The sequence below is a fragment of the Leguminivora glycinivorella genome, chromosome 5, assembly GCF_023078275.1.
Source record: "Leguminivora glycinivorella isolate SPB_JAAS2020 chromosome 5, LegGlyc_1.1, whole genome shotgun sequence".
Lineage (NCBI taxonomy): Eukaryota > Metazoa > Arthropoda > Insecta > Lepidoptera > Tortricidae > Leguminivora > Leguminivora glycinivorella.
The window spans coordinates 15,655,627-15,675,642 of record NC_062975.1 but is presented as its reverse complement, the minus strand read 5'-3'; the positions used below and the strand labels follow the sequence as shown (position 1 = coordinate 15,675,642).

At 36.9% G+C, this 20,016-nt stretch overlaps 1 protein-coding gene across 2 annotated transcripts; it reads left to right on the top strand.

Annotated features, from left to right (window-relative positions):
• Positions 1-587: 587 nt before the first annotated feature.
• Positions 588-19,038, top strand: LOC125226659 (cytochrome P450 4c3-like). 2 transcript variants are annotated; one of them, XM_048130707.1, is made up of 10 exons: positions 588-1,114; positions 8,260-8,349; positions 11,259-11,369; positions 12,100-12,189; positions 12,627-12,823; positions 14,513-14,576; positions 14,650-14,851; positions 16,686-16,837; positions 17,216-17,401; positions 18,706-19,038. In XM_048130707.1, exons 1-10 carry the CDS (start codon positions 955-957, stop codon positions 18,891-18,893), a joined length of 1,440 nt encoding a protein of 479 aa, XP_047986664.1. In that variant the 5' UTR covers positions 588-954; the 3' UTR covers positions 18,894-19,038. The 2 variants fall into 2 exon arrangements, with proteins under 2 accessions (XP_047986664.1, XP_047986663.1); XM_048130706.1 differs by having other exon boundaries at positions 12,100-12,285.
• Positions 19,039-20,016: the final 978 nt, after the last annotated feature.

Here is a 20,016-nt window from a genome sequence, read left to right as displayed (position 1 = left end):
TTTTATATTACTCTTGATAAGATCAAGCTCTCCATTCATACGTAATGACTAATTAGCAATAAGATTATAGAGTAACTAGGTAGTGAACGTTAAATGAGTTGACCTCAAGGGAGTTCCTATATAATTTTACGACTGATTAGTTGTTAACAACCTTAGTCATGTTGTGTTGTCTATCTAAATAAATACCAAAGATATCATCATCATTCCAGCCTAGTGCCGCGTTTGTTAACCGCTATTACATACCTTCCTAAAAAATCAGGGAAATACCCAAGGATACGAAGTACAGGTACCTACGACATTTCCGGAAACTTCTATGAACATGTTCCGTAATTTTGGTAACTCAACTAAATAAATCTTTTTGTCAGATGCTTTAAAAGGAATAGCTAAGCAACCACCATAATAAAACCCATTTCAAAGCAATGCATGTTTTATTCAAGGACCATCTAAATCGGCAACTAAGTATTCATTCATTGTTCGCTGCAGTAGTTAAGGGTCATTTAAATGGTTTAACCGTAGCTTCCTAGAGGCCAATTCGGACGTAGCATTGTATAGATGTCATTTTGCAGTTCGCTCGTGTTTATTTGTACAGGCGCGAGCAAGACACACGAGCAAATGATAATAAAATGTAATTTTTTTATCAAACTGTAATTTCGAATTGGTTTCCGAGTGGACGCACTGTGAACTGACCGACCCCGTCGGGGAATCGGACTGTAAACATCACAGAGAGGAAAACCCTCTTATAAACATATGTTATCGACAATCGCGATCATTTTGCTCTCGGACGCCGATGCTCTCACGCTTTGTATGCACTATTTTCGAAAAACACTGCATGTTATAAGTTTTTCAGTGAATTTCGGGAGCGCTTCACTGAATGAATTTAAAACGTAATTTTAAAAATTTTTGGAAGAGTTTTAAAAATAGTTTTAGGACTTTTTAAAAAAGTTTGTGGACATTATGTTGGTTGTGTGGTTGTTTTTGGTTTTGCCGTTGTTGTGGCTGGTCGCGTTTCGGTATCGGAGACGGAGGATGTACGCTCTTGCCTCCAAAATTACAGGAGGGAAGGAAGAGCTACCTTTTATTGGGATTACACACAAATTCACGGGAACCACGGAGGGTGAGTACCTACCTAAATAAACAAAGTTCGTTGTTTGACAAGAACTAAGTGTCACATGTATTCTTAGGTATTAGGTACGAGTAGGTATACATAAAGATTGATTGACAAGGAAATAAAAATCCAAAATCTGTAAACGCCAATTTTCATTTTGAAAGGTCTTCTAAGACCGTTTTCGCGAAGCAGAATAGGGTATGGTAGCTGCTTTCACTGACCTACTTACTGATAAAACGACTGAAACTTTCCAAAATTTCGATTTTTAGGGTTCCGTACCTCTAAACTGAAAAAAAAAAAACGAAATCCTTATAGGATTACCGGTCTGTCTGTCCGTCTGTCACAGGCAATTATCTCCAAAACTAATGAACCGATTAACTTGAAATTTGGCACAAATGTTAACCTGTAACCCAAAGACGGACATGTACCTAATTTAAATTAAGAAAATTTAATATATAGGGGCCAGTTTTGGGGGGTAAAAGTGAAAATTAAAAATGAAAATGTTTTGAACTATATTGTGTTACATATCAAATGAAAGAGCTTTTTTTAAGTATTTCATCATTTAAGTAGTCAAATTTTGTCAAGTTTCGATTTATTATAATCGGATTCATGAGGGATTGAGGAAACTCCTCAAACCTTAACGGTATACGTATATTTATTTGTGTTGCCATCAAATTATTAAAGCATTAAAAGCAGTTTTAAAAAAGAGCTACACATTTCTACATAAACCAATATTAGCAAGTAGCTTTTACCAGGCGGCGGGTTTTTTTTCTTAAAAATTATTTCCTTTAATTTAAAAATATGTAAGTGGTATTGCTCGCAGACGTTCTGAGTGATAAAAAAAAAAACAAATTTTGCCTTTGTCTGATTATGACGACTGCGATACTTTACTTCAGCCGTAAGTGCGGTATGATTTTTAGGGTTCCGTAGTCAACTAGGAACCCTTATAGTTTCGCCATGTCTGTCCGTCCGTCCGTCCGTCCGTCCGTCCGTCCGTCCGTCCGTCCGTCCGTCCGTCCGTCCGCGGATAATCTCAGAAACCGTTAGCACTAGAAAGCTGAAATTTGGTACCAATATGTATATCAATCACGCCGACAAAGTGCAAAAATAAAAAATGGAAAAAAATGTTTTATTAGGGTACCCTCCCCTACATGTAAAGTGGGGGCTGATTTTTTTTTTCATTTCAACCCCAACGTGTGATATATTGTTGGATAGGTATTTAAAAATGAATAAGGGTTGTCTAAGATCCTTTTTCGATAATATTAATATTTTCGGAAATAATCGCTCCTAAAGGAAAAAAAAGTGCGTCCCCACCCTCTAACTTTTGAACCATATGTTTAAAAAATATGAAAAAAATCACAAAAGTAGAAAAATATAAATACTTTCTAGGAAAATTGTTTTGAACTTGATAGGTTCAGTAGTTTTTGAGAAAAATACTGAAAACTACGGAACCCTACACTGAGCGTGGCCCGACACGCTCTTGGCCGGTTTTTTCAATTATGTTATTACGGCGCAACGAGAATACCGCATTCTTTAAGCCGGCAGTGTGCGCTTGCGCACCTTTTTATTTCTTGTTTATTCTCCTGAGCCCGATAATAGTTGTTTACAGTACATATTATGGTGCTACTTTCTCAGAGATGTTAACTGTTTGAAATAAAAGCATTTCAAATAGGAATACAAAATACCTATTTTGTATTTGGTATTTTAAATACTTTTATCGAAAACTATTTTGTATTTTATTTGAAATACTTTTTAGTGCAAGTATTTTGCATTTTCTACCACTTAAAAATACAAAATGCTGTTTGTCACTTTTTGACGTAAGATAGATGGTACCGAGCGCGTATTACATTTTTTCTTTGTCTGCCTAAGTAATGTACTGACCGGGACAACATGTTCGGAAGCGCTTAATTTAATGTTTTACAAAAACACTTATTTTCAGTGCTGGCCTGACCGTGAACATTGAAAAATCGGGGAAAATCCATATGATTCGTATAAGTACCTAATGACTGTAGGCAATTCTATTTAGTACAGCTGTAATGTATTATGCTTAATTAATATTACTATTATTTTAGGATTTTTGTTTCATATTTCATACATATTGCGATATAAGTCCAGAGATCGGAAAAAATTGCGTCATTGCTCGCAATAATGTGGACATGTCTCCAAAATTAATCAAATAATTAATCATTTAATTAATTTCTTACTTGACATATAATTTGATTCCTAGTCAATAAATACAAATAGTATTTTATGCAACAGGCGTTTAAAGAAGGTCAAAAAAGACGAGTGGCGTGGGTAACAATTTGAGGCGAAGCCGAAAATTGTTATTGAGACGCCACGAGTATTTTTTGACTCAGTTAAACACCGTTGCATACAATACTTTTTCTACGACCATGCACTTAGTTTTTAATAGTTTTCTTGAATAACTTTCGTGAAATTCACACTGTTTCCTGTATTTTGACTCAAAGGTTTGCACTGTCAGCTCGGCTGCCCAAAGCCTTCCCGCGCACGCCCGCAGTGTCGTTATAAGGCGTTGCCATGGTTACAGAGCCAAACAATGCGTTTTCAGTTTTTTCGATACTGCGCGCATGCGCGGAAAGTCGGCGGACGCTGGCTTTGGGGAATAGCCCTTTATGTAGGGTTTTAAAGATCTGTGCACGACCCTGTAAATGACGAATAACAGTTCGGGATTAGAAAAAGTTTTTTAAAGTATAGATTTATTAAATAAAATAATCAGTATTTTTTCCAAATTTTCAGCAGTCAGTTTATTTCTTTTTACATCAAAAACATACTTAAGTTCTGAAAAACTCCGCTCGCAATCCACTGATGTTAATGGGGCAAACTTAAGTAGTTTTATAGGAATATTATTATAATAATAAAATTTAGAGTTATTTTCTGTTCTAAGTTGTGGGCGATAACCTCAAAATCGGGATTTAGTATCTGCATAGTTGTTTGAATTTACATCAATATAAATAGTATAGGTATATACGCATACGTACCATTTTCACGTCGTATTATATTAAATTCAATTTTCGCCATTAATTAGTTTTTAAACTGGCGATATTGGGTACTCATCAGTAAAGAACATGCCATTATTTAATTTTGCTGCCGTTTAGGTAAGGTACGTACGTAATTTAGGTACGGCAAATACGACTGTAATTTGAATATATTAAGAAAAAGTGAATCCACGGAGGTCTTATATCTAGAGAAATAGACGAACTAGTTGACAACCGGTCTGGCGCAGTCGCTAGTGACCCTGCCTGCTACGCCGCGGTCCCGGGTTCGAATCCCGGTAAAGGCATTTATTTGTGTGATGAGCACAGATATTTGTTCCTGAGTCATGGATGTTTTCTATGTATATAAGTATTTATATATTATATATGTATATCGTTGTCTGAGTACCTGCAACACAAGCCTTCTTGAGCTTACCGTGGGACTCAGTCAATCTGTGTAAGAATGTCCTATATTTATTTATTTATTTATTTATTTATTTATTATTTTTTATTTATTTATAACTAAATTTGTTTTCTTTATCATGCAGAAACGTCTGCGAGCGATATTACATATTTTTTAATTAAAGGAAAAATGGAAAAATTCACACCTCCGGCAGGACTCGAACCTGCGACCTTTGGCCTTGCCGCGGGGCATTTACAACTACTTATATTTATTTATAACTAGTTTAATAAATCTACACTTTAACAAACTTTTGTATTTATTGACTTAGGAATCAAATTATATGTCAAGTAAGAAATTAATTAAATGATTAATTATTTGATTAATTTTGGAGACATGTCCACATTATTGCGAGCAATGATACAAATTTTTCCGATCTCTGGATATAACTCTTTCATTAGATTTTTATAATATTAGGTAAAAGACAGTCCATTTTTGGCTTAACTTTTTAACGTGTTAATTTTATAGAGCCAGGCGGTTTCTGGGCTCTCTGGTGATTCTGTGTTTTAAACACATCTTTAAAATAAAAGTTTTACCTTAAGGTCAGTGTGGGGAAGACCGTCTACCCGGAAAGACCGTCTATTGACTATAACTTTTGTGTTTATATATCTACGCCTCTCACACCTCCGAAGGTATATCAGTTTTTCATCCTTAAGCCATTGGTCTTCAATACATATCCCTAAGACGAACACTAGTTAACAATAAACTTGATTCGTGTTTCGAACTCGAGCATCGAGTTCAACATGGTTCCGCAAAAAATTAGAATAAAATAGAAGCAGTATATTTGTATATCATATATGTAACGTACTCATTTAATAACCGTTCTTTCTGACTAGTACTATTAATCTACTCAAAACGCGTTCAATTTCTTGTTTTATGTTCTGAAATATGTAACTTAGAAATTGTGCCTACTCAGAAAGTCCGGCATAAAAGAGAAAGGCAAGACCGGCATACGATAAACAAGGAGTTGCCAACCTTTTTTAGGCTTTATTGGAAATAAGTCGAGTGTAAACAATATCAATATATAAGTACGTTTTTGGCTTATGATAATTGTACCGTTTTTGATTTTAACTTCGAAATACAGTTTTGGTAATGATTCGTATGGTGTTACTAATATCATTCGAAAGTATTAAATAAAAATGACATAGTTGTGAAGAATTATAAGTGGTGAACAGAACTAAGCCTACTTGCGATTAAATAACGACTTTAAAATGCCCTTGTAAAAAAAATTACTTGGTATCAACAATGCCAATTTGACGTATTTTAACAAAGGCTGTAATGGATAAATAGTGGGTAGTATTTTTTTATTTAGCATTTAATAGTACATTGTGCATCAAGGGAAGGAACTTGAATATTACTAACGAGAGTAAGTTAAATCGCGACGGCATGCCAGAGCGATTTAAAGACTCGAGTTTGTAATATTCATACTCCCCGAGTTACACACAATGTTTTTCATCACACTTGCAATATAAAAATATGTAAAAAGATAAAAAAAATTGAATACAGTACTAGAAATTTCATAACTCCCTTGGGAGAACGATTTTTCTATAACTCACGCTCCGCCTGCATGCAAAATCACATTTAGTGTGCGAGTATGATGAAAAAAAAAATAACGCATTCATTCATATAAACTGTAGTGACTAAAGCAAAACCAAGCATTGCTAAGAAATGTTACCAAACTAATTCACGTATCTTAATATCCTATTACGTTTTCTTAATAATATAGTTTCAAAAACAGATAAGTAGTTGGATTTATATGAGCCTGTAATATCGTGACTAAATTGTATTCGCTGGTGTTCGTTGGAAAAACAGTATTATGCAATATCTGGACCTGAAAAGAAAAGGTTATGAACCCCATCTACGGGACATATGCCGGTCTTGCCTTATAAATAGAAAAATACTTATATGTTCAAAATTTCAACGTTATTTTAATAATTATCTAGCACATTCTGCCCCGTTGTTACGTAAAATAACAATGATCATGATTTTGGAACCTAGTCTCATATGAAATTACCTACGCGACAACAAGCACTAGACGGTCTTTCCGTGCTCATCGCGGGAGAACGGTCAACCCGCCGAGCCTTAAAAAAATTGATTTTTATCACTTAAATGTACCTTATTTCACCAAAATACTGTAAAAACTTTGTAAAATATAATATTTGCTATCCCATAGGACCATGCGCATTACGCCAGACTGCATTAATTATAGAGTTTTATCCACTCAAACTTTATTTCAAATAAACTATGCCGGTCTTGCCCGCACTGACCTTATGTCAAAAAAGTATTTTATTTGAATAAAGGTATTTTGAAAATACCTATTTTGCATTTTGTGTTTCAAATACCTTTTTGTAAAACTATTTTGTTTGTATTTTTATTTGAAATAGGTAAAAAACCAAAGTATTTGCATTTTGTATTTAAATACATTGCACTACCTATTTTTTAACATCTCTGTACTTTCTTGCATTAGTGCGCAAAGTAGTATCTACTTTATGTGCCTATTTCAAATGGTCATAATTCATAATGTACCACATATAATACGTTGTACGATACAAGTGCGAAGGTAGTGATTATATTCTCTTTGGTGCTAGTGGTAGTCGTAACTCGTGTCGATATTTCGTTCGAATATTATTTTTTCCGCACTTTTATGATATGTATTAGAATTCATTTATTTAAAGGTCATAATCATAACAATTTGGAACCTAGGTATCTACTTATATCAATACAACAATATCTGGGCGACCAAGCTCCGCTCGGTCTTATTTTATTATATCACGTCTTAAGATAAAAAAAACTCTTATAAATACAAAAAAACTTAATTTCTGGCCGGGATTCGAAACCCTGACACCTGCGATGTGCTTGCGAACTCTAGACCGACCTCTTACGACTGAGTTTGCGGAGCCGATGCGCGGTCGGAAAAAAGCATGAAAACTCGAAAATTCGCGTTTTCGGAGATCTAAGGCTAAGCTAGATGGATTTGCACCCCCGAAAACCCCCACACAACAAATTTCAGCGAAATCGTTACAGCGGTTTCCGATATCGTCGGTGTATATATATATATATATATATATATATATATATATATATATATATATATATATATATATACAGAGTGAGGCCTGTAACAAAGGCGAAGAATTGAACTCTAGACTATTCTCCTTATACTGATCAACATTTGTTCGGCGACTTTTAAAAATAACTTGTATTTTGATTTTTATCACCCTTGAAAGTTTTTTCTAAGAGGTAATGTATTGCGAATTCTGTTAAGTCTAAAGTGTGACAGACAACGTCAATGACAACAATAATGGCGTACATTGAAGCTAATATTTATTTTGTATGAAAAATTAAAAATTTAAAGACTTCATAATTTTTAAAAGTCACTGAACAAATGTTGATCAGTATAAGGAGAATAGCCTACAGTTCAATTCTTCGCCTTTGTTACAGGACCCACTCTGTATATACATAAATACTGGTGTTGACTTCCTTTAAGATAGAAGTAGGTACGCTCTTCTGAAGTTTTGAAGACCGTCATATCGGTCGGGAAATACCACATTTTCATTCCATTTCAATCCATTCCACAGTTTAGCTGTGAGAAACAGAAAGTTTCTGGAGAACTGGCTACGTGAGACTTTGTTTTAAGTATAAGGTGTAATGATAGTGATGTGGTTACGGATGAAAATAAACAATCAGGTGTTCTTTTCCAGATATCATGTCGTCCCTCAAGGAACTTAGTTACACGGCCATGGAAAACGATGGCATGATCAGAGGTTGGCTTGGCCACATTCTTTATTTTCGTAAGTACTTTTTCTGAGATATTTAAGGCCAGTTGCGTCAACCACATCTGACAGATACTTACATCATCGTCACGCAGCAGACGTCTATGGAACTTCTCATACAATAAAATTTAACAAACGCTTTAACGGTGACAGACGGTTTGGTGCAACCGGCCCTTAATCTGTACTTAGACTCCTTCTCTAAAAATAAAAAATAAATGTTCTTATTAGAGACTTGTATTCTCTAATTAGTTATTTTGGCACTTCGCTCCATTTCCACTACTGAAAATTTATGTTCGCATGTGATACAGCTAAAATTTAAATAAGACTGCCTATTGGGTACGTACAGGCAAAGTGCATCGCCTTGTAATGCATTGCGACAATACCTAAGGCGAATTTTCTGCGAGCATTCGATGCTGAAATTTTCTAAACGAATCTCTGAATTTGTAAAAAGATAAATCAAAAGATACAGCCATTAACATGTGCTCACTCAGTTCTCACAAACTACCAACGAAAACAGTGAATATATTCATTTAACATATAATATTTATATACTAACATTTAGTAAAAAATAGGCCAACCTACCTCTATAAATATTAGATCACCTAGTGACGTATTTAATTTTTTACAAATAGTTTCTTATGCTCACTCAATCCTCACACTTTTGAAAAGCTGAATTTTGATGAAAAACATAAGATTTAGACCGCTATTATATGTGTATAGTTTAGTAAAAGTGAAATGGGAATTTGTAAAATACAAAACGAACCACTAACGTGTCAGGTTTTTTTATAATAAATTTTTGTAAGTGCTCACTCAGTCCACACGTTTTGAGAAAGTTAAAAATGTAAATATCTTACGATTTGTAGCACCTAAGACACTCGAAAGTACTTCAACATTTAGTAAAAATTTTTACTAAATATCCACCATCTAATATTTTATATTCGTTGTCTGGTTTTAAAGATATTCAGACATAACTTTTCTCATACAAATGTATCAAGTAGGGTGACCACACTATGTCGGCTCCTGATTTTCCCCACCTTCCCATTGTCATATTGAGATTGGGGAGTTTCGTTCAATTTTGATAATAGTTTATATTAAACTAATACCATATTAATTCTCCATCTGCAAACTGTTTTTAGGTTATGTTCTTGGCCTAGTGATGATGTGTATTGTGTAATTTTTATCGACGTCACGATAATAACCATATCGACATCTATATCGCTCGTGCGTACTGGCGCGACAGAGCCAGACTAACTGGCACGGCGTTTCGTTTTCGTTTGGCGTCGGAGTAATGCCATTCGGCTACGCACGCTGTAAAGCTGCTTACACATGACCGTACGAGCACCGTACCGCACCAAGGTCATCCATATGGATGCTTGCTAGCTTGTAAATGGGAGCGAGAAATAGTTATTATTTTCTCGCTCCCACTTACAAATCCGGTACGCTCATCTGTTAGCACGATTAGATTCTATTGGTTTCTTACTGGTGAAGTATTATATTCTTTGTTTCTTACCAATTATCATTCATGTCCTTTTTAATGCATGAATGTCGATATGGTTATTATCTTGACGTCGATAAAAATTACACAATACACATCATCACTAGGCCAAGAACATAACCTAAAAACAGTTTGCAGATGGAGAATTAATATGGTATTAGTTTAATATAAACTATTATCAAAATTGAACGAAACTCCCCAATCTCAATATGACAATGGGAAGGTGGGGAAAATCAGGAGCCGACATAGTGTGGTCACCCTACTTGATACATTTGTATGAGAAAAGTTATGTCTGAATATCTTTAAAACCAGACAACGAATTTAAAATATTAGATGGTGGATATTTAGTAAAAATTTTTACTAAATGTTGAAGTACTTTCGAGTGTCTTAGGTGCTACAAATCGTAAGATATTTACATTTTTAACTTTCTTATATAAATATTATATGTTAAATGAATATTTCACTGTTTTCAAATCAACATATGATCTTTTTTTAAGATTCGTTTTACAATTGTTTTAGAATAAAATACCGCCTTTTTTTTGGGGTTCTGGTGATAAATACTTTCAAAATTTGAAAATTTAATGTTGGATTATGTTATCAATTAGTCTGTACATTTTTTAATGTTTGTTATTCGATATCTCCGTCATTTCTGAACCAATTTTGAAATATGCATGATTCTGAAGTACTTACAGATGAGAATGATTATCAGAACGGAACTCTAACCAGGGGCGGCTCACTCTTCATCAGCAGTTCCACTGCACCAAATGTCACTGTTCTGGACGTAAGTGCATGCTGTTCTTATAAAAATACCAAAGTCACTATAAGTGTGCCGTTCAGATTTGAGGAGTTCCGTTCTGACCATCATCAGCAGTTCCACTGCACCAAATGTCACTGTTCTGGACGTAAGTGCATGCTGTTCTTATAAAAATACCAAAGTCACTTTAAGTGTGCCGTTCAGATTTGAGGAGTTCCATTCTGACCATCATCAGGAGTTCCACTGCACCAAATGTCACTGTTCCGTACGTAAATGCATGCTGTTCCTTTAAAAACACAAAAATCACCATATGTATGCCTTTCAGATTTGAGGAGTTCCCTCGATTTCTCCAGGATCCCATCATCAGAACTGGGTCCTGAGAAAAATGGGACCAATCTTACCAATTCAATAAAAAAAAAATTCAAAATCGCTCCAGTAACGACGGAGATATCGAGGAACAAACGTTAAAAAAAAAATACAGACGAATTGAAAACCCCTTCCTTTGAGATTTGGAAGGCGGTTAAAAAGAGCACAATTTTTTATAACACAAGTTTAAAATTTTTAGGGTTTAATATGTTCCGATAGCAACTATCATCAGGAGGGCCACTTAAATTCTTGTTTGGCATCTAAGCGGTATTAAAATAATAAGGTTTAGTAATTAATGAATCCTTTCAATAGTTGCCCTGGACCCTGTGGATCTTGAAGTGGTGCTGAAGACGTGTTTGGAGAAGGATGACCTGCACCGATTCCTACGGAAGATTATTGGCTACGGGGCGATATTTGCTCCAGGTACGCATTGTTTAGTATTTAGCATGTTTAGGAGAAAGTTTTGAATAAATACTTAAGTAAGTATTTGGAATGAATGTCACATTATTTGTTTACTCTACATCTTAGGGCGTTTTCACATTATCCGATCCGATATGGGATGTTGGACCGATATCCCATACATGTAAATGTAAGCCGCCATCTTTGATTTTTGCCTTTGAAATCCTTCCTACATCCGATATAGGATCGGGTAATGTGATAACGCACTTATACAGTGACGGCTATAATAATTTCACTTTTTCAATGCTCGCCTCAAACGGTTACTTACTCCAGAACCAAATTAGTATTACGTAGTTACGTAAATACTTACTATATGCATATTTCTGACGTTTACGTATTCCAAAATCTCAATAACTCATGTTAGAGGCTCTGATAATGAAAACAGTATACCTACCTAAATGATTTTTCTTCGTGTATTAGCTAATAAATCGTCTAACTAAACTAAGTCTGCAATACAGACTGGACGGAGAAAGTGTAACAATATTAGTCAAAATCAGAGTTAGTCCGTTTTCACATTATCCTATCCGATGTCAGATGTCGGAAGGATTTCAATGGAAAAAAGCCAAAATGGCGCCAGTAATGTATGGGATAGCGGTCCTACATGATAGATCCGATGTCGCATCGGATAATGTGAAAACGCACTGACTGATCCAACTCGATACCATTCTCTTACTCACTCCTTATGTTTCTTCAGTATCAATATGGAGACCACGACGAAAGATCCTCGTGCCAGCTTTCAGCCCTAAGATCGTGGATAGCTTCGTGCCAGTCTTCGCCGAGCAAAGTATGAAGCTGGCTGACAAACTGGGCCAGCGTGCTGGTGCGGGCAAGCTCAGTGTCTGGCCATTCATTAGCTCCTACACTCTTGACTCTGTTTGCGGTATGTCTATAACTTGTTGGTCTTCGCGGAGCTTAGTATGAAGCTGGCTGACAAGCTGGAACAGCGGGCTGGGGCAGACAAGCTCAGTTTCTGGCCTTTCATCACGTATGTAAATATTAGATTCGTATCAAAAGGCTACGAATAGCACCCTTTGCTGACGCCGCCGACAGCTAAAGGTATTTTCTTAAAAATCTTTAACCAATGTATCGTGGAGAGTCCGTTCTGTGACTTAAACTTTAGGCTTACTTTTGACCTTTACTTAAAAGCTTGTAATAGTAAGAAACTCAGGGTCCAACAACTTGATAAACCGACAAACGGTTAACCTATTGCTGTCCTAACAGAAACCGCGTTCGGCGTGAATATAAACGCCCAGGACGACGAGAAGTCCCCGTTCCTCGTGGAGCTGAACAACATCCTGCAGCTGGCCTGTGAGCGCATATTCCACCTGTGGCTGCAGCCCGACTGGCTGTACAAGTTCTTTCCGCAGTACCGCAGGCATAAGCAAAGCTTGAGGATCTTACATGGATTCACTAATGATGTAAGTGTTTGGAAATTTTGAATCCACCGTTGTTGTTTTATACCTACCTAATACCTAACAATAAAAGACAAAATTTTAAGGAATATCTATTGCCTAATTAAATGAAATATCTAATTCACTAATTTCACTTAATTCACTAATTTGAGGAGTACGAATATCATATCAAGTTAAATTTGAGCCCAGCCGTGGGACGTATAGGTAATAGTCTTAGTTATTAAATGGTTATTAATATAAAAGTGAATACCTTATTCAAATTTATGTATAATATCGACTCCATAGTTCACTTATAGTTGCATCTGTAGGGTGAATTATACGGCTATTGCTGAACCAAAGATTTCCTTTGCTGGGATTGGTCCTTAGGGCCTAGGGATGGATTTAAGAAGTGGGGCCACCGTGATTTTTGATGTTAGTTTTTTGAGGTTTTGGTAGCTTCATGCTTTGGAGGAAAATAGGGTCTCAATCTATATAGAGGCATTAATTATGCTACTATTCCAAGTTTGGTACCATATTTGTATGACTTAAGGATGTCAAATACATTATAGGACTCATATGTGCACGAGACAGATGTTAAACTACGTAGAATGAAAAAGAAATAAGTAAAGATTACAGTATTTATTTAAAAAAAAATCTAACACAAAAAATCTAAAAAATTGGCACGATGATTCCTAGGATCCTAGCCCTCGTCTTCCAATACCTCTAAATACAATTCTATATCATCATTCATTCGTTTTTTAGGGTTCCGTAGTCAACTAGGAACCCTTATAGTTTCGCCATGTCTGTCTGTCCGTCCGTCCGTCCGTCCGTCCGTCCGTCCGTCCGCGGATAATCTCAGTAACTGTAAGCACTAGAAAGCTGAAATTTGGTACCAATATGTATATCAATCACGCCAACAAAGTGCAAAAATAAAAAATGGAAAAAAATGTTTTATTAGGGTACCCCCCCTACATGTAAAGTGGGGGCTGATATATTTTTTCATTCCAACCCCAACGTGCGATATATTGTTGGATAGGTATTTAAAAATGAATAAGGGTTTATTAAGATCATTTTTTGATAATATTAATATTTTCGGAAATAATCGCTCCTAAAGGAAAAAAAAGTGCGTCCCCCCCTCTAACTTTTGAACCACATGTTTAAAAAATATGAAAAAAATCACAAAAGTAGAACTTTATAAAGACTTTCTAGGAAAATTGTTTTGAACTTGATAGGTTCAATAGTTTTTGAGAAAAATACGGAAAACTACGGAACCCTACACTGAGCGTGGCCCGACACGCTCTTGGCCGGCTTTTTTGCCTTGTACAACTGCAATTATTGTAATAAAAACCGAACTTCGACGCCAAAGGATAACATCAAAATATATTCAGAAATTCAGAAATATTATTTGTTCAGCGTTTCCTTTTGTGTGTTCTCCTTTTGGTTTCAGCAGCTAAAATCATAAACTCCCTTAAAATGCATATCTACCATAAGTACCATAACAGGGTGCGTAGCCGAATGGCACAAACGCTCACGAAACGCTCACGAAACGAAATGCTCGTAGATATCTATCTCTATCGCTCTTGCGTGTTGGCGCTACAGAGCCAGACTATTACCTTTCGCGGCGTTTCGTTTTCGTTTCGCGTCGCAGCACCAGACCTAATAAATATTAAACCTAACTGTTTTGGGATAAATTATTTATTTCCATATATATTGCAGGTTATAATGAAGAAGCGAGATGAATTAAAAGCGGCACAACGTCTCGAGGCAAAGCATGAATTTGGTGCGTTATTTATACAGTGGTTTTGATATGGATAGAAAACATTACAATTTTAACAAATTCTGTATCTTCACAGACCTCTCCGACTATTCCAACAAGACGTTCCTAGATTTGCTGATCCACTTTTCCGGTGGAGAGAAAGGCTACAGCAACATGGAGCTGCGCGAAGAGATCCTAACCCTGACCATCGCGGCCACTGATACGTCGGCAACCGCCGTCGGGTACACGCTTAAGATGATGGCCAAGTACCCGCACATTCAGGAGAAAGTTCTCGAAGAGTAAGTCTTACTTTATTTAGAATATCTGGGCAACCGAGCTTCGCTCGGTTCTGTTTTGTATCCTTGACATGTGTCGCCATCTAGTTCAAAAATGAATAGTACCTACATCGAGCGAAAGAATTCTCAGCCTTAACAACACAACTACTCCACACGAGATGGCGCGCATTTCGCCACAAAAACTCAAATAGTGTATTTTCTATTCGTTTTAGCCTTGACCTGTGTCGCCATCTAGTGTTTGCAATAAATAGTACTTACATCGACCGAAAGAATTCTGTCTTAACAGTACAACTACTGACGAGATGGCGCGCGAAGAAAAACGCATGAAAACTCGAAAATTTGCGTTTTCCGGGACCTAAGGATAAGTTAGACCGATTTTTCACCCCCAAAAACCCCCACATAACAAATTTCTGCGAAATCGTTAGAGCGGTTTCCGAGATCGTCAGTGTAAATAAATATATATATAAATAAATAAATAAATAAATAAATAAATATACAAGAATTGCTCGTTTAAAAGTATAAGATATAGCACCCTCTTAAAACCCGCGTTCCTAAAGATCAAAATAAATTCAAAGCTTGAACAACAATGGAATTAATTAAAGTTCCCAATTCATCAGTGTAAAAATAAGTCTAGGTCAATAAGTTAGATGTGAATTGACCTTGTTTTTGCTTAGATGTGGTATGTACATTGTACAGTCAGCTGCAGAGAAAAGGGGTCGTTTTCTCTGATGCGAACTGTACAAAGGCATAATCGGATCAAGCTAAGTCTTTACAGACTGCAGTAACAGTGTAAAAATGACTCCATGAACATAAAATTTTCTATAAAATTATAATGTCTCCCAAATTACCAGATCTATTATCACAAAAGGTAACAGTAACGAAAGACAGGCTGATATCGTCCGTCGTACTTTTAGGGCCGATTTAGACGGTACGAGAACTCGCATACGAGTTTTATTACATTGCATTTGATGGCTGTGCAAAATTGTATGTAACCTCAACAGTCCGCAATGTAACTAAAATCGCATGCGAGTTCGCACGCCGTCTAAATCAGGCCTTTGTCATTAGGGTCCCTAAGGGCCACTTGCACTGACGAAAATGGTGGGTTAACGAGGGTAACCCACCATTTTATATGGAATTTGACAGATGACAGCCCACTAACCCTGAGTTAAGTGGTTGGTGCAAGTGGGCCTAAGACATTTACTGCTCAACAGTTTTTTCTCGAAAATCACATAATTACCTTACTGGGTCTACGCGTCACATATTTTATTGCTCATTAATATGCAACTTATAGGACTTCCGGTTCGAGCGCCATCTTAGCGGTCTCATGTCGTGAATAATTTCTTTTTCTTTTGCTCATTAGTGTTGTTCAAAGTGTAATATCGATAGTTTATTATGCAGTAAACTAATGCTGTAATGAGAAGCTGATGAAGAATTAATAATATAATATTTTATCGTCAACGGCCGGTAGTCTACGTGCTCTTGTAAAATCTAGCTATCAATTTACAAGTGCTAACTCACCGTACACTGTTGTACCTACTTACTAAGCATCGTCATTGGCTAAATCCACCTCGGAAAAAAGACCGAGAAGTAATAGCCATTAAAAAAGAAGCAACTTATAACGTGTCGCGATATTTCATGAATACGAGCAGAAACATATGATCTCCATAACGTTTGATTACCAAATCGTATCGATATTATAACTTAGGTACATAATATCTACCGTCAGCGGCAAAGCATTTGGTCAAGCTAAGAGTGTGTTAATGACCTTGATCTGTCGCTCGCCTCGCGAGCCGCGGCTTTAGATATTTCTCTGATTTATGAAGTGGTTTGCCTTTAGACTGGACGACGTGTTTGGAGACTCGGACAGACTGTTCGAGAAGGAGGACCTGCTTCGTCTGAAGTACTTGGAGCGCGTGATCAAGGAGACGCTGCGGCTGTTCCCGCCCGTACCCTTCATCATTAGGAAGGTTGACGAAGAAATTACGTTGCGTAAGTTAATCGTAACTTTCAGTTCATTTTCCATTGACTTATTTTGTCCCTTGACCAGCATTCCATAAAAGATAGATTATATTATGAGGAACATTTTAATTTGTTTATAACAGTATAAAAAGGTCTAGTCAGTAAGGTGACGCGCTTGTATTTAAGCAATGTACTCATAACTATGGGGTACAATTGAATGCAACGATGATTTTTAGTTATGAAATGTTAACTTTTTTGATAAATAACTAGAAGTACGAAAAAATTACATCTTGTGGAGTTTACTTCCTTAAGATAAAAATGGCGACTAATCGACTTTACTTGAGAGGTATGAGGCCCTTGTTGAAAGAGTGAACATATTCTGAATTCACACTCATCTGTTTCATACAGCGTCAGGCCGCGTGCTGCCCGCTGGCTCAGGCGTAGTGGTCTCAATCTGGGGCACCCACCGCAACCCAAAGTACTGGGGTCCCGACGCGGAGAAGTTCGACCCTGACCGGTTTCTTCTGGAGCGCTTTAACCTCAAACACCCGTGCGCCTTCATACCTTTTAGCAGCGGACCAAGGAACTGTATTGGTGAGTGTAATGAGCATATACCTCTATGATTTCTGTATCCTAGGATTGTCCGTTGTATGACAGGGAGGTCTAAATTTCCCTGCCCTATTAGTGTAATTGTTTGCATCTGGTGCACCCACCGCAACCCTAAGTACTGGGGTCCCGACGCGGATTAGTTCAACCCGGACTGATTTCTGCCGGAGCGGTTTAATCTGAAACAGCCGAGTGCCGTCATATTTATCTTTTAGCAGCAGACCGAAAACCGAATTGGTATCTAATTTGTATGCCCATTTAGAGCAGTAAAGTACCTATAAAGCATTACGCAAGCACACGGTGTCCGTGAAAAACAAACTAAGGGTCAAATTTTTTTGGCCTCAACAACGATTTCAGACCACTTTTTACGTAATCCCCTCCCTCCCTCATGTTGCACTGACATTGATACAGTTGTTTATGATTTCGAAGGAGGTTTTCAATTCGACGGACTTCGTTATATCCTTATATCGTAACATCCTAGTTGTTCAGTAAATAATGAGCAAGTAAAAAAGTATTCTCATTTTGATTAATAAATTAAATTACCTAATTACTTGTTTAGTCGTATGGCATTAATTTAAAATAGGCTATTATATATTTCTACATTTTAAATGTCAATATTCAGGGAGCTTAGCTAGTCAGCTGCATCGGGTGTGAGGTGCAGCAAGTCTTCTGACAGCCCTCGATATGAACGAAGGGGACAGCGCTGGATAATGTGTTCCATTGCCTAATAAGTCTTTTCCACAATGTGAATATCCAGGCGAGGGGAGGTTTTCCGGGGCAATTCGAACGCTCTTCAAATATTAATAATAGCTTCGGTAAATTTCATGGAACCAAATTAGTAAACAGGGAAAATTAAAATCATCGTGTTTGAGGATGTAGTTAAGTACAACCTTGTTGATTGCAAGGCCACGAGGAGTCAGTGAGTCATCGGTTAGCATGCCTACCTTTTTGAAAACCCGTCAGCTAGCGATTGATTTCATACTACTTTCACAATAATAATATTAATTTTAATAATATTACGTCAATATTGAAATGTGTTAATTATGAGGCCAGATTTTTGCGTGGTGGTCAAATTATAATACTTATTTCTTATTTTTCGCACGGATGGTCACATGGTCAAATTCTACACGAAGCGTAAGTCCCATGAGCAGGGCACCATGACCCCTGGACCCGCTCTTGCCAATGAGTGCTCTTACCACAGCTCTTGCCATGGGCTTCTTTAAAATAAAACCGTAAAATTAGCTTATTGTTGGTATGACTCACGTTTAAATTGCAACTTTTCTCACTCCCAGGTTACCAGTACGCCCTGATGTCTATCAAAACGGCGCTGTCCTCAATCCTTCGGTACAACCGCGTGGTTGGCGACACGGAGGCGTGCGCCACGCCGCAGATCCGCGTCAAGCTCGACGTCATGATGAAGGCCGTCGACGGGTACGAGGTCGCTCTGGAGAGGAGAAGACTACCTAAGTGTAAGGCTTGAGTGCACGCTCATATTGGACGTGCAGCAGGGCGGGGCGTGCGGCGTGCATGGGAAACAATTGAAGCTCATTGACTCGACGTTGCATATATTGTACGCACGTTCGCACGCTCCGCATCGAACGTTCTCTAGGGCCTTACAGAGCCACTAAGAATCATAAGAAATGATGAATTGTGATGAGACTGATGAGTGCTGACATTAAAAAGTGACTAGGATTACTAGGAAGCAGCCAGCAAGTAGACAAAGGTGTACGCGAGAATAAAAATAATCGATTTTATTTATCTTGAGACGTATGGTGTTAGATAAAATATGCCCTAGTTTAATTTGAAGTTGTAAATAGACGTATTATTTAAGTATGGACTGTCTTTTTATTTTTTTGTTCCTTAGTTTCATATTTAGGTAAGTATTGAAGATGCAACAATTAAAAAAAGAAACGTTCGCCTAAGTGCGTTTTCACATTGTCCGATCCCATATCGGATGTCGGAACGATATCCCATACATTACCTACAGGCGCCATCTTGGGTTTTTTCTATTGAAATCTTTCCGACATCCGATGTCGGATCGGATAATGTGAAAACGAAGTAACGGTATCTATTGACAGTGACGAGCCGACGAGTAAATAATAGAGATTAGTGATCAGCCGATATGTCTTCATGGCAAAAACGTAAATATATCTTTGACTTCGCTTGTAAGTATTTACACAATAATTAGGTACACGGCAGTACTTACTTAACTGACATATTTGTATGTATGTATGTATAAATTACCTTGCAAAACACCTTGTTATTTAAAGGAGACCTTTAAAAGTATAAATGATTAAGGAAGCTCATGCCAAAAGATATCTTCGGGTAATAAATATTAGCATTGTGTGCAATGGCAGAGGGCTAAAATAGTTGGCAAAAGTTGGTAGCACGGCTGCTTCGACCTTGCACTTCGAGCGTGCGACCGGTGCATCCATTATAAACATTTATAATGCTATTATTGTACTGGAATTAGAGTTCCTTCACTAACAAACTCATAAAACAAATAAGCCATATTTTGCACGGGTTGTGTGATTAAGCTAATCACTGATTAGCTTATTAAGGCATGATAATAAATGAGTAATTCTAATAACCAAACCTTGAGA

What these genes read in the sequence shown, in the direction of transcription:
- LOC125226659 (XM_048130706.1), top strand. Translation starts at nt 955, where the DNA reads ATGTTGGTTGTGTGGTTGTTTTTGGTTTTGCCGTTGTTGTGGCTGGTC. An exon ending in CGGGGCGATATTTGCTCCAG is followed by an intron (nt 11,370 to 12,099) that starts GTACGCATTGTT and finishes ATGTTTCTTCAG; the next exon opens with TATCAATATGGAGACCACGA. An exon ending in CGAGGCAAAGCATGAATTTG is followed by an intron (nt 14,577 to 14,649) that starts GTGCGTTATTTA and finishes GTATCTTCACAG; the next exon opens with ACCTCTCCGACTATTCCAAC.